The sequence below is a fragment of the Antechinus flavipes genome, chromosome 6 (assembly GCF_016432865.1).
Source record: "Antechinus flavipes isolate AdamAnt ecotype Samford, QLD, Australia chromosome 6, AdamAnt_v2, whole genome shotgun sequence".
NCBI lineage: Eukaryota > Metazoa > Chordata > Mammalia > Dasyuromorphia > Dasyuridae > Antechinus > Antechinus flavipes.
This window is the reverse complement of record NC_067403.1, coordinates 199,217,656-199,232,332: the sequence shown is the minus strand read 5'-3', so window position 1 is coordinate 199,232,332 and position 14,677 is coordinate 199,217,656. Positions and strand designations below refer to the sequence as shown.

The 14,677-nt window shown below is 40.6% G+C and overlaps 1 protein-coding gene across 2 annotated transcripts in view; it reads left to right on the top strand.

The window, feature by feature from the left end:
• The window catches only part of IDUA (alpha-L-iduronidase), a 74,065-nt gene that overhangs the window by 48,693 nt on the left and 10,695 nt on the right, over window positions 1-14,677 (top strand). The window contains exons 3-7 of one of the 2 annotated variants that reach the window (XM_051966297.1): window positions 7,695-7,777; window positions 8,456-8,563; window positions 10,292-10,387; window positions 12,388-12,590; window positions 14,378-14,557. In XM_051966297.1, coding sequence (XP_051822257.1) covers window positions 7,695-7,777; window positions 8,456-8,563; window positions 10,292-10,387; window positions 12,388-12,590; window positions 14,378-14,557 — 670 coding nt within the window. The remainder of the gene's footprint in view (window positions 1-7,694; window positions 7,778-8,455; window positions 8,564-10,291; window positions 10,388-12,387; window positions 12,591-14,377; window positions 14,558-14,677) is intronic. The other variant, XM_051966298.1, reaches the window with a different exon arrangement.

Here is a 14,677-nt window from a genome sequence, read left to right as displayed (position 1 = left end):
GGCCGATTATAGAGGGTGAGGAGAGGAGTTGATGAGGTCTAGATTTCTCCTTTCCCGGTCAGGGAACCAAATGATGAGATTGGTTCCTGGTGGTCAGGGAGTTTGATGACAAGGTTAGTGGCAGGTTCGAGGTTCAGGGAACCCAAGAGGTTTGGCTCCCCTAAATCTCCTTGGGATTTGGCCCATGGGTAGGGAGTTGTGGGAACCCCCTTCTGGCGGTGCAGAGATCCTTCGTAAAGGAATTTACGAACCCACAAAGCTGGACTGGTAAAAGAAGCAGATTATTGGTACTGGGAAATCAGCCTTTGCTATGCATGAATAGAAAGGCTGAATTCCTTAGTGGCAAGGTCCTGATAGAGAGACATAAGGTCTCCTTAGGGAAATAGGTGAGGATAAAGAGAGGGTAATGCTGGAAGAGAATATCATCCCAGCGGGCAGAGGTTGCTGCTTTGCCAGGGAGAGAGAGAGTTTCCTTGGCATGTCAGGTCCTCTACAAGGACTGAGTCCAGTTGGCTCTTTTTATAATAGAAGCCTTGGCTATAAGCTGGGGTTTGCTCTTGATGGGGGCTGGGTTCAGCTTGAGTTGGAATGTGAATAGAATTGAATGAGTGTCTCTAGGTTTGATCTTTAATTCAATGGGAAGCTTAATCAGTTGTGAGTGTTATAGGTAGGGGTAGTGCCCTCTCTCACAATAACAGAAGGAAGCTGTTTGTCCTGTTTTCCCCTGGGGAGATCTTTTACAGAGGTCAGGATTCAAGGAGAATTTGTCCTTCAAGAACCCCCATCCCAGAGGACAGATATCTGGTTCCCTGTAGAATGCTGCTCAAGAGCCACCTTCAGCTGAAGCCTTTCCTGCTTCCTCAGACCTTTCTATTCTTCTTCACACTTGACTCTGATGAGGGGTTTGGGGGTGGGAGAGGCAGTACTACATTCCAGGCATGGGACACAGCCAAGACAAAAGCACAGTGACTAGAAATGTCATGTCCTATGTGAGTAATAGCAAGAAGCCTATTATCAAATGAGATTATATTTGTAAAATGCTTGGGAAACCTTAAAGTATCATGTAAATGTTACCTAGTATAATTATTATTATTACAGAGTTGAATGGGGAGCTCATTCCCTCATGAGATAATTCCAGAACAGCTGGTTGTGAGAAATGTCTTCCTTAAATTAAGCTTTAATTGGCTTTCCTGCTACTTATTTTTAGTTCTGTGTTTTAATGTTAAGGAGGAAAAGTATTTGAGAAGCAGGAGATGTGAGTTCTTTTTTGACTCTGCCAGTAATTTGCTGTGTGACTGGAGTGCAGTCTCTTCCTCTTGCTGGGCCACAATTTTCTTATTCATAAAATGAGAAGGTTGGATTAATAGGCCTTTAAAATTGTAACTAAGGGAGGGTGAGTAGGGCTTTGTCCAGGACACTGACATAAAGGGGATGTGTTTCCTTCCCATACAGTCAGTCCTCTGTCCTGCCACCCTGGCTTCTGGCTTTTCTTTGTCCTCTGTGATCCCCAGGTCATGTGGCCCCACTCCTGAAGTCCCCTTTCTTCCAATTTTTCCCCACCTTTTCCCCCTCTCTGCTCTTAGGATTTGTGGAATGCTGGTCCCTGGCCAGGCCACAAAGGCTAGGATAGAATGATATAATGGAGAAATCATCCCATCTGCTGGCATAACCTCTAGTTATGTCCTTCTAACTGAGCCTGTTCCAGGTATCAGAATCCCTAATTCCTCAGTCCCCACTCCCAGTCAAGGTTCCTCTTAGTTCTGATTCTTGACCCCAGGACAGAGTTACTCATTTCTGAGTCTGGATCCTGAGGAGAAATAAATGTTTCTGGGGGTGGGGATGCCCAGTCTGACTGCAGACGACCTGGTTAGGGCTGTGAATGGGATAGCAGCACAACTCTGTCTGAGTATTATTGACCTTTGGAGTTTACCCAATGAGAATTTAATTTTTACCCCAATGGTTAAGTTTTATTACATTTTTAGCCGGCTTTGAGAACCTTTGGTATCCCCAGGGAATAGATGGAAACTGCTTGCGCATCCAATTTAGCAAATTTTTACTGAGCTTCTGTAGCAGACATGTCCCTGGTCTCCATTCTCCTGTCCACCACTAACATTGCCACCTCTCACACGGACCACTGTAACCATGTCTCTGTGTCTGCTGCGTCTGCTCCTCCAATCCATCTTGCATGCTCTATTCCTTCCTAATACATTGGGCAAAACTTCCAGTGTGTCACCGTTGCCAACATTAATAATGGAATTTGTCATTCTGCTGTCCTTTATGATTTGCAAAGCTCTTATCTCTGAGCTAGTCTTTATCTCTCTCTCTCTCTCTCTCTCTCTTTTTTTTTTTTTTTTTTTACAGATAAGGAAACTAGACTAGTAATTAAGTGACTTAAGTGACTTAAATTACTAAGTCACTTACCCCAGGTCCCACCATTAAGAGATATTTAAAATTTTTCCTGACTTCATTTGTTCATTCATTTTTTGATCCTGTCTGCCTCTCCATGACACAACTTTGGGTTTTCTTGGCAAAGATACAAGAGTAGTTTGCTGTTTCCTTCTCCAGCTTATTTTATAGATGAAGAAACTGAGACAAACAAAGTTAAGTGACAGGGTCACACAGCTTGTAAGTGCCGAGGTTATATTTGAATCCAGGAAAATGAGCCTTCTTGACTCCTAATCCAGTACTCTGTATTCCTCCACTAACTGCCTTCCAGTTGCCTTGTCCACCTGCTATCCATTTAGCCACAAGCCTGTGCATTCCAGGGCCTGTTTAGCCCTGTCCTATCTTTCTAGTCTGTTCTCCTAGTATTTTTCTTTATATACTAGACCCCCCCCCCACTTCAGTCAAAATGGGCTGCTTATTCTTGGTCAAACACACTTCTCTCTCCCTCATCTGTGTAATTTAATTGCAAACTCCTTTGTCCTTTTTTCTTCTTTGAAATCACTCCCTTTAGGTTGCCTTCCATGATTCCCCACTCCTGCCCCAGCAGGAAATTATTTCTCTCTTTTTTAAGTTCTTAGAGAAATTATTTCTATCATACTTTGACCCTCATCATAGTGGCGAGAAGTTCTAGAAAGAGCTTTGAGCTACAAAATAAAAAGAGAAAGAAAGGAAAACCTTATTCATAATAAGCAGATACCCTAGAGTGGATTGTGCTATCCAGAATAGTCAATTCCTCATCTTCAAGTTGTCGAGGAGATACCTGCTCAGGATGTGGATTAGACTAAATGACTCCTTTCTAGTTCTGTGATTCTGTTTTGTTTAGGGTTGGCTTTTGGAAAATTTGATCTTCATCTTCGGGAAAACTTTCCTTGGTACAGCAACTAATTCCACAATCCTCTGAGACTTATCTTCTCAGCCATTGTAAATTTCTTGTCTTCTTCCTCTATCAAAACTTGCTCTAGGACACAAAATAGTTGCTAAGCTTCCTCAGAAATACTCAGAAGTTACAAGTAACTGAGAATGAATGAATGATGAGCATGAAGTGTTTGTTTAGTATGTCCAAAAACTGTGCTAAGTATGGGGAATACAAACAGAAAATCAAGATAATCCCTGATGTCAAACATCTCATATTCTAATGAGGAAGTAATGCATATCAAAGTCAGATAGAAAGGTTCCATGAACCTGAGGGTACAGAAGTAATAATGCATCTTATTTAATGTCATTTCCATGATAAATATCATATCCATTTCTGAAGATGAATCATAAGATGTTTCGAGCACTTTGGTATCAATAACTTTTCTGGATTTTCAGTAGCTGTTTAATGAATTATTCTTCTCATGTTGATTAGCTTATTATTGTTACTAATAATAATAGAACTTATGCCCCCAAAGGTTTAAAACTATGCATATCTTTTGTTCTAGCAATACTACTGCCAGGCTTATATCCCAAAGAGATCTAAATAAAGGTAAAAGGACCTATTTGTGCAAAAATATCTATAGCACCTCTTTTTGTGGTGGTTAAGGATTGGAAATCAAAGAGAATTGGGAAATGGCTAACAAGCTGTGGTATATGATTATAATAGAATACTATTATGCTGTAAGAAATGATGAGCAGTATGATTTCAGAAAAACCTGGAAAAACATGAACTGGCACATAGTGAAGTGAACAGAACCAGGAGAACAGTGTACACAGTAACAGCAAGATTGTATCATGAAGAATTGTAAGTGACTTAGTTATTTCCAACAGTATAATGATCCAAGATAATCTCAAAGAACTCATGATAAATAGAAAGAACTGATATTGTTTGAATGCAGTCTGAAGCTTGCTATTTTTCTTTCTTTCAAGTCTTTTTATACAAAATTACTAATATGGAATTGTTATGCATAATTGCACATGTATAACCCATATCTAATTGCTTACCATTTTGGGGAAAGGGAGAGAAGGGAAAGAGGGAGAAAGGTATAGATTCTGGAACTCAAATACTTTAAATAAAAATGTTTAACAATTGAAAATAGTAATAGTATTAAAATTTAACATTTCAATCATATGTGAAATCAGAGACACCCAATTTGATGCCACAATTCCAAAATTTAGTAAGTACATAATTTTGGATAAGCCATCTTGGGTAAATTGAGCCTGAACCTCAGGTTCTTCATCTATAAAATGGTGATAATAGTACTTGCTTTACCTAGCTAACAGGATTATTGTGGGGAAAGATTTCTATAGAAATGTGTTTTATTATTGTGAGAAATGGAGAGGAGGAGACCCATCTCTAGAGAGGATACAGAATATCAGTGATCCCAGAATCTTTTTTTCTTGGTGAAGCCATTGGTATTAAGTGATTTTATCAGGACCATAAAGATAGTAATTATCTAAGGCCAGATTTGAATTGCAGTGCTATCCATTGTGTCACCTCACTGCCCTCTGACCCCAGATTTCTTAATTAAGCCAACTTTGTAGCAAAAAGGTAGAATAATTCATCCTGATGCAGATTTCAGAGACCCTGGAATGCCTCTCATAGCAATGGCCCAGGGCATCCCCACTGGCCTCTTTCTGTGCTTGATCTTATCCTACTAGATGAGCCTCTGAGATTCTATCTCTTAATACTGTTTATTCGGTTGTTGTTTCTGTCTTGTCTGGTTCTTTGAGACTTTATTTGGGGTTTTCTTGAAAAAGATACTGGAGTAGTTTGCCGTTTCCTTCTCCATCTCATTTTACAGATGAGGAAACTGAGAAACAGGGTTAAGTGACTTATCCAGGTCATGTAGCTGTTAAGTGTCTGAGGCTGGATTTGAACTCAGGAAGATGAGGCTTCTTGACTCCAAACCCAGTGCTCTGTGCACTATGGCACCACCGAGTGCCCACTTGTCTTCCAGTAGTTTTTGGTACAAAGAATGAAAAGCATTTGTTGTGTGCCGGATTCTATGCTAGGCCCTGTAGAATCAAATTCAAGAACTCAGACAATCCCTTCCCTTAAGGAGCTTGTATTGTAATGACTGAAGACAGCATATAATGGAAAACAGGGAAGAGGAAAGAATACATACAGGAGTTTTGGTTTGGAAATCCCTGGCAAGTGACAAGGTAACCTGGTTCTGGGCAGGGCAAGGTAAAAGGCCATCTATCAGAATCCAGGGTTCCCTGGGCAGAGTCTGAGCTCTGATGAGCACGCTGGCCAGAGTGCAGATAGCACGATTTAGCACCAGATATGAATAGAAAGCGATTGGGGGACTTAGAATCATAGACCAGGGATATTAGAGAAGTAAGGGACCTTAGAACTAAGGGACCTAAAATGAGGGACAATTCCCTCATTTTGGAGATGAGGTTCCAAGGGGCAGCTGGATGACAGTAGATAGAGTACTGGTTCTGAAGCTTGGAGAATTTGAGATTTCATTGGGGAAAGTGACTTGCCAGGGTCACACAGCTAGAATGTGTATCTTGACCACAAGTTCACCAATTTTTCCACTATACCACACTTTCTTCCAGTGGCTTGTAACATGCATGTATACCAATTTTGATATGAAGATTGACTTAGCCATTCTCTTCTGTTAATTTGCCAGTAGGAGCTGCCCAAGTGGAGGGAACACCTGAACTTTATTTTTAAAAATTATTTATTATTTCCCCTACTTATTATTATTTTATTTTTTGCAATTACATGTAAAGATAGTTTTCAGCATTTATTTTTGTAAGATTTTGAGTTCCAGATTTTTCTCCCTTCTTTCCTTCCTTTCCTCCTCCCCTAGATGGCATGCAATTTGATATAGTTATACATATATATATATATATAATATATATATATATATATATATATATATGTGGCTTTTGGAAAATTTGATCTTCATCTTCGGAAAACTTTACTTGGTACAGTAACTAATTCCAGGACACTGATATAAAGGGGATACAGACCCAATAGAGACACAGCTGGATAAAAGGGTATTCTAGGATTCTTTGAAAGAAGTTAGCAGATTCCTTTCAGGTACCCCTGAACTTAATCAGTCACATTGTAAAAGAAAAATCAGAACAAAAGGGAAAACATGAGAAAGGAAAAAAAAGTGAAAATAATATGCTTCAATCTGTATTCAGTCTCCATGGTTCTCTCTCTGAATGTGGATGGCATTTTCCATCCCAAGTTTTTTTTGGAATTGCCCTGGATCACTACATTGCTGAGAAGAGCTAAGCCTTTCATAGTTGATCATCCCACAATGTTGCTCTTACTGTGTATAATGTTCTCCTGGCTCTGCTCAATTTACTCAGTATCAGTTCAGCATATAGAATTTTAACTCAAATTCCAAAGAAATTATTTTTGGATGAATGTCTATTAAGTTTCTGCACAAACAAAACAAATGAAATTACAATCACAAGAGAAAGAGTTAACTGGAAGAAAAAAAAGTCACTGTGGCAAGTTTTCCTACAAAAAGTTTTATATCCAAGATATATAAAGAACAGATACAAATCTATAGGACTAAGAGCTATTCTTGGCAACAGATTGAATGGGGCTTGGGAGTGGGGTGGGTGAGTGAGAATGAGGCAGAGGAGCTGAGGATGACGTCCAGGTTTTGAGCCTAGGAAATTGGGAAGATGTTGATGCCTTTATAGGGCACTTAGGAAGAAGGGAGTATTTGAAGGGAAAGATATATGGATGGGGGAGAAGTAATATATGAAAATAACTATATACAAAGGGGAAAAAATCAATAAAACTTAAAAACAAAATTAGGTGGGGTTGAACCAGCTGCTCTCTGGGGTCTCTTTATCTCTAAATGCTGTGATCCATTTTCTCCCTCTGACTTAAGTAACTGGGCTGGGATTCAAGCCTAACCCCTTTGATTCCAAATACAGTATTCTATCCAACCTCACATAATAATAAATCAAGTTAAGCAAGCAAGAGTTTATTAAGTTTCTACTACATGTCATACACTATGCTAAAGTAGGCCTTTAGTTTACATTTCTGTAGGGGCTTTATGGTTCACAGAGTGCTTTTCCCATAATCACCCTATGAGGTAGATAATACTTCACATGGTAATCAGCCAATAAATGCTTTTTCATTCATTTTCCTCATTTTGTAGAAACAGGGGCTCAGGTAAAACATCTTATCTAAGATCATACAATTAATATGCATCAAAGACTTCACTTTGTTTCTTATCACTAGAAGTTGGCTTCTCCCAGGCCTTTTTACATTTAATGCCATCCCATTTGTCTGAAAATGCTATAATCTTTCTTTTTAAGTCTATCTAACTTTGAGAATATCTCTGCAGTGTCATTGATGGAGACCTTCGTTACAACTTTACCAACCTGGATAGATTTTTGGATCTTCTCCAGGAGAATAAACTCATTCCAGGTAAATGAATCGGGAAATACAGTTTTTAGAATTTCGATGAATTCTTTAAAAATTCTGAAATCAAAGAATTCCAGTGAATTCTTGAGTTCTAGTAATAGAAAGATAATTAGGACCCACAGGGGAGATTTAAGCCTAGCCCTGGCTCTCTCCTTTCCTCATGAGATAGTTTTACTCCTCAGACACTTCCAGTGACTTCTCCTTGCTTTCAAGATTAAATCCAACCTCCTCACTCTGACATTTGAGGCCCTCTACAATTTTGCTCCATCTTACTTTCGTAGCCTTACTTTCTATGACTTTTCTTACATAGATCCTCAGTTCCAGCTCATTCATTAAGTTTCCTTATTGTTCCCTGAGCATGACGGGCTTATCTACATTTTTTGCTTATACTGTTCTTCTTTCTTGTTCTCCCCCATTTGCTTCAAACCTTGCCTATCTTTAGTCGAGGAATTCTAGGAGTCTTTCCTTCCCTTATTGACCTCTCCAATTTCTGAGCTCTTATGAATGAAAGAATGAATCAAGTCAGCCAACCCATCAAGTGCAGACTGAAATCCTTTTGGGCATTGCTTGCCTGCCCTGGCTCTGATAGTCTGGCTGTTTCTCTGTTAGTGAGCCAGGATACTCTCTCTCATTTGGGAAAGTCTTCTTAAGGACATTGAAAAGTATTTTCATGTATTCAAGGATTTGAATTGATGGGGAGCCCATCCGGATACTTTACTGACTTTGAAGATAAGAAGCAGGTGTATGAATGGAAGAATCTGGTCACCCTATTGGCTAAGAGATATATTGGTAAGTCTTGAAAGGCTTCAGTGTGGGTTCCATTTAATCTTTTTTTAAAAATTAACTATTTAAATTTTTACATGTAAATTACATATAAAAACTATTAAAATTTTAAAAATAACTTCAAACTCCAAATTCTCTTCCATCTCCCTCTTCTCCCCAATCATTGAGAAGGCAATCAATTTGATAGTTATACATGTACAGTCATGAAAAACATATTTTCTTGTTGAGCTCTTATCATCTCATATCTAGATTCAATTCCAGGAATCATTTTTTTATTTGTTTGTTTTTTGGAATTAGTCAAGGTGAAGTGACTTAGTCACACAGCTAGTTCCTGAGAAGGGATTTGAACTCATTTCCTCTTGACATCAGGGGCTGGTGCTCCATCTGATGTAGCACCTTGCTGCCCTGGATTCTTACAATTTTGAATGGTCTTAACTTACTGTGAAACCTAGCTCTGTTCCAAGTCCATCAGTGTTGATCATCACACAACCTGGCTGTTACTGTGTACAAAGTGGTAGAGCAGATTTAGATAACTCTAATTGTTAGCAACTTTTTCTTCCACTGAATCTAAATTTACCTTTAGACTTTCTTTGGTTCTTCTAGTTCTGCCCTTCTGGGTAACAGTAAAGCGAGTACATATATGATCATAGCTCTGGACTATTGAATCCAACTTTATTTTACAGATGAGAAAATTGGGGTCAAGGTTCGGAGAGAGTTACTTAACTAACTTAGGTAGGGGCAGGATTTGAACCCAGTCCAAGGACTCCAAAGACAGTGTGCTCTTCTCACTAAGAAGATGCAAGCCAAACCTTCTTCCTAGACAGCCGCCCTTCAGACCCTTAAAAATAGGGATTGTCTGGTGAGGACTTGGTGAGATATTGGAGGGGAAACCACTGTGAAAAACATAAAGTGAGATAGAAATGGGTTGTTCACATTTTCTTGATGCCTTTTGCTTTCCATTCAATTGTTATTGCCTCAGACTCCCTAGGGAACCATCTCTTGTAAGAAGGAAAAATAGTGAAACAAAACCAGCCACCCCCTTCCCTTGACATGTTGATAACAGCTTCAACAACATTCTGCCTAATGGCCTAAGTTAGGTTAGCAATGCCAGGAGACAAGAAAGGTTGGGAATAGTCGATGGAACTAAATCTCACAGTCAGGCTGTGGAGCAGGGAAAATCCATCTGAACTCATGAGGTCAGGAAAAGAACTTAGGATTCTTTGAAAGAAATTAGCAGATTCCTTTCAGGTACTCCTGAACTTAAGCTAACTGATTTCAGTCAGGTTCTCTTCTCTAAGCCTTAATTTCCTGATCTGGAAATTGAGGGGGTGGGACTAGATGGTCTCTTAAAATATCTTCTCCATTTTGCCATACCACGTTCTAAGAATCCTCCCAGCTCTGACATTCCATGTTCTTTGTTTTTCAGTGTTTTAGGATAGAGGCTCTCAAGGATATTTAATAAATATTTAAAGCTTATTTTTATAGTTATTAAATTTTCACATGCAAACAGATTGTGATTAAGTTAGATCTGTCTGCTCTTAGAAGCTGGGGAATGACACACCGGCACTCTCCAGGGGAAACAGTTGTGAAGTTAGCAAAGTGTTTGGAGGTGTTGTAGAGTCACTTAGAATCACTGGGGGTGGTAGCGTGTGGGCTGAAATGTTCCTCATCAGTTTTTATCTGTGAAGCTTGTGCTGACAGTAGCTTTGACATCCCTCGCGGTCTCATTTGCAGAGAAGTACGGCTTGCACCATGTCTCCAGATGGAATTTTGAAACTTGGAATGAGCCAGATCATCACGACTTTGACAATGTGTCCATGACGATTCAAGGTATGCAAGTGTTTTCTCAGATGGCAGAGGAGTGAGGGAAGAAGATGAGGTCACTCTAGGTACAAGATGAGGACCTGCCTACTGCTTGTGCAAAAGCATTGAGTTTAATTCATTTTTTAAACAAAGTTCCACATGTATAATGCTGTACAATAAAAATTAGATCAAAGGGGAAGAATGAAAAAGAAAAAAAAACAAGTAGGCAAATAATAACAGCAACAACAAAGATGAAAATACTACTTTGTGATCCACATTCAGTCCCCACAGTTTCTCTCTGAATGCAAATGGCTCTCTCCATCACAAGTCTATTGGAATTGGTCTAAATCACCTCATTGTTGAAAAGAATCCATCACAGTTAATCATCACATAATCTTTCTGTAGCTGTGAATAACTGTTCTTTTGGTTCTATTCACTTCACTCAGCATCAGTTCATGTAAGTCTCTCCAGGCCTCTCTGAAATCATTCTGTTAGTCATTTCTTACAGAACAATAATATTCCATAATATTCATATACCACAATTTATTCAGCCATTCCACAACCATTGGGCATCCACTCAGTTTCCAGTTTCTGGCCATTACAAAGAGGGTGCGACAAACATTTTTGCACATGTGGGTCCCTTTCCCTTTTTAATAATCTCTTTGGGATACAGACCCAGTAGAGACACAGCTGGATAAAAGGGTATGCACAGTTTGATAGCCTTTTGAAAGAATTGAGTCTGTTTAAAACATTCTCAGTTCAGAAAATTTGGGTTTTATTCCCAGTCTGCCTGTGATTCACTGTGTGGCCTTAAGCAAGCCCCCTGCTTTCTCTGGATTCCAGTTTCTTTATAAAATGAGAAGAGTAGAATAGGTAGGTCTCTAACTCTGGTTATTTGACTTCATGATGTGCTTTCCCAGACTTTGTGAGGGAACCAACATAATGACCAACAAAACTTTTTCATACATGTTGTATTATTACATTTTACATGAGGATTATTACAGCCTCACAATAAAGACTTGTGGAAGTCTGCAGGGTTATCCTCCCCATTTTGCAGGTGAGCAAATTGAGGCAGTTAAGTAGCACAGTGAATAAAATGCCTCTGATACTTAGCTGTGTGTTTGGGCAAGTCACTTAATCCTGTATGCCCCAGTTTTCTCTTTTATAAAATGAGCTGGAGAAGGAAATGGCAGACCATTCTAGTATTTGTGACAAGAAAATCCCAAATGGAGTCACAAAGAGTTGGACATGACTGAATGACAAGAAGTTCAGAGCTTAAATGACTTTCCCATAGTCGTGTAGTTTAAATAGCTCAGCTGTGGAGTCTCGTGATTAGCGGTCCAGCATTCTTTGCCTTTCTTCTCTGTTCTTGAAGACTTTATATCTGTGGGGGTGGGAGGAGGAGACAAGACATACCACCATGAAATGGCAGTGAGAGCAAAGTGCAGCTCTCTGGGTGAGTGGGAGCTGGAGAGTGTGGTGCGGACCATAAGGCCTCTGGGAGGGCAGAGGAGGAAGAGATTAGTGTGGAATCCTGAGAAGTCTTCTCATACTAGGGCGATTTCCTGGAGGAGAAAGGTAATACTTTACCCAAACAGCCTGTGTTGACCAAACTCAAGTCAGTGTTTACTGAGCACATTTACTTAGTGTTTGGATAAGTAAATAGATTAATGAATAAGTGAATGAATGAATGAATGAGTTAATGAAAGAGTAAATGAGTGAATGAATAAAGAATCAGTACCTGAATAAGTCGGACAGCTAGGTGCCTTAATAGATAAAGTGCAGGGTTGAATCAGGAAGACTCATCAAATCCAGTCTCAGACACTTGCTAGGTGTGTGAGCCTGGGTTAGTCACTTACCCTTATTTACCTTAGTTTCCTCATCTCTGAAATGAGCAGGAGAAAGAAATGGCCACTCTAGTCTTTTTGCCCAGAAACCTCTATGGGGTCATGAAGACTTGGGGACAACTGAACGATAATAGTAAGTGGATGAAGAGATGAGTGAATGACCGTAGTTTTTGGTCGTAGGCTTCCTGAACTATTATGATGCCTGCTCAGAAGGCCTGAGGGAAGCAAGCTCGAGGCTGAAGTTTGGAGGACCTGGTGACTCCTTCCATCCGTTCCCTAAGTCCCCCATTTGCTGGAACTTACTCAGCCACTGCTACAATGGGACAAACTTCTTCACGGGTGAGAAAGGCGTGCGCCTGGATTATATCTCCTTGCACCGGAAGGTAAGTGGGTCTTGGGTGGATCCCTCAGGAGCTGAACTGGGGAGCTAAAGAAACCAGAAAATTTCTATTAGTCTTTCACACTTCAGTATGAATTAAATCTTTGCCCTCCATTATGTATTTGCCTACACTATCCTTCATGAATGATTATTCATTCAGATCGTTCTATTTCCCTCTGCCCATTCATCTTCAAATTGTAAAGTTACTCTCTTTAAGGTCCAGCTCGGATAAGATCACCTCAATGAAGTCCATCCAGGATCAAATCACAGTGCTTTGCCTAAATGGCTCCTTTGGCCTTATTATGGTAAATTTTCATACCCATATGTGTCTAGCACTAGTGATGGTGTTGCAGTGGGGCTACGCTCCCTCTCACCCCGCTATTACCAGAACAAGTCAAAATGCATTTATTAATCTTCTGCCAGGGATACACACAAATTGGCGATACGTTGGTCAGCCACACTGATGTCAGACACTGCTAAATGCCAGCAATTCAAAGGAAGGTGGCAAAAAGTTCCTGCCCTTGAGTTTACACTCTAAAGACTACTTCTGAGCTACTTCCTACAATCCTTCTTGGAGGGATGGTTTTCCTTTCTAACAAGACAGAAGAAAACTATGGGAAAGGAAGAGCCAAACCCCGTCTCCTCTCAAAGCTAGCTCATCACAGCCCTCTCTCTTTCTGTCTCTCTCTGTCTCTGTCTCTTTGTCTCTCTCTGTCTAGCTCTCTGTTTTTCTCTGTCTCTGTCTCTCTCTTTCACACACACACAGAGCTAAAATTTTTTGACTCATTTGTCTATAAAAATTTGCACATACAGAGCTAAAATTTTTTGACTCATTTGTCTATAAAAATCTGGGACCAAGTTTCTCTGCATTTAGAAATTGTTTATACACACACATATATATGTATATATACACATACACACACGTACACTCCCCCCTCCCCCCCCACGATTCATTCTCCTTTGTCCACTGAGTCCTCAGGCAGAACCAGCCTGCTAAGTGTAACCAAATCTGTTTCTCCCTCATGCTGGACATTCTTCACATTGACTCTTTCTGCCAGGGATACACACAAGCTGGCGATACGGTGGTCAGCCACACTGATCACACTTAAAAACAGAAGAGAGAAAAAAGAAAAAGCCAAAAAGCCAAAGAAACTCTCAGGAAACAGACACATGACCCTAGAAAGACAAGGAAAGAAAGGGAATGGAATAAGTATTTATTAAGCCCCCATTATGTGCTAGGCTCTGTGCTAAGCACTTTTCCGAATGGCCTCATTTGAGAGAAGAGCGGAGGGGAGTGAGAAACCATCAGCTCCAGTATCTGTAGCCTGAATGTGGCGCAACCGCGTCTGCTCCGTGTTTCCTGTTCGGTCCCATTCTGGAGTCTGGCACTAGTAATTTCCTGGCTGGCCTGCTTCCCTGAAGTTCCCAGGGCACTTCCCTTGGTTCCTGGTACAGCTGCTTGTGGAGCTGGCTGCCCCTTCCCACTTGCCAGGGTTCTGGCACTCTCCAGCCCGGTGACGTCTCCCTATAGTTTCAGTTATTCCCACCGTCCCTTAGGAGAGGAGGGGCTACCTTGTCAGTGTCTGGACCAGGGAGCCATAAGATTAGGACAGTCCCCTGGGGAGGGATCGGGATAGAATCACCAGGTGATTTCTCTGTCTGGTTTAGCAAGTATATCTCCTTGGCAACCCAAAGGGATGCTAAACACTAGATACTGTCTGGTGAAGTGAATGAAGGAGACAAGGAGGGACTGGCCCCCTGGTCTAACAGCCTAACTTGGGATTCTTGCAGGGTGGGGGCAGCTCTCTCTACATCCTTGAGCAGGAAAAGGAAGTTGTCCAGCAGATCCAGAGCCTTTTCCCCAATTTCTCCCATGTCCCCATTTATAACGATGAGGCTGACCCTCTGGTGGGCTGGTCCCAGCCTCAGATCTGGAGAGCGGATGTGACCTATGCATCGATGGTTGTGAAGGTGAGCTTCCCTCTAGCTTCCAGGCTTTCTGTCTTTGTTGAACCAAGAGGCTTCGCTAAAGCATTTCATGGATCTCCATGCTTGTTCACTCCAATGTGGCAAGCACTGGATGCTGAAAAA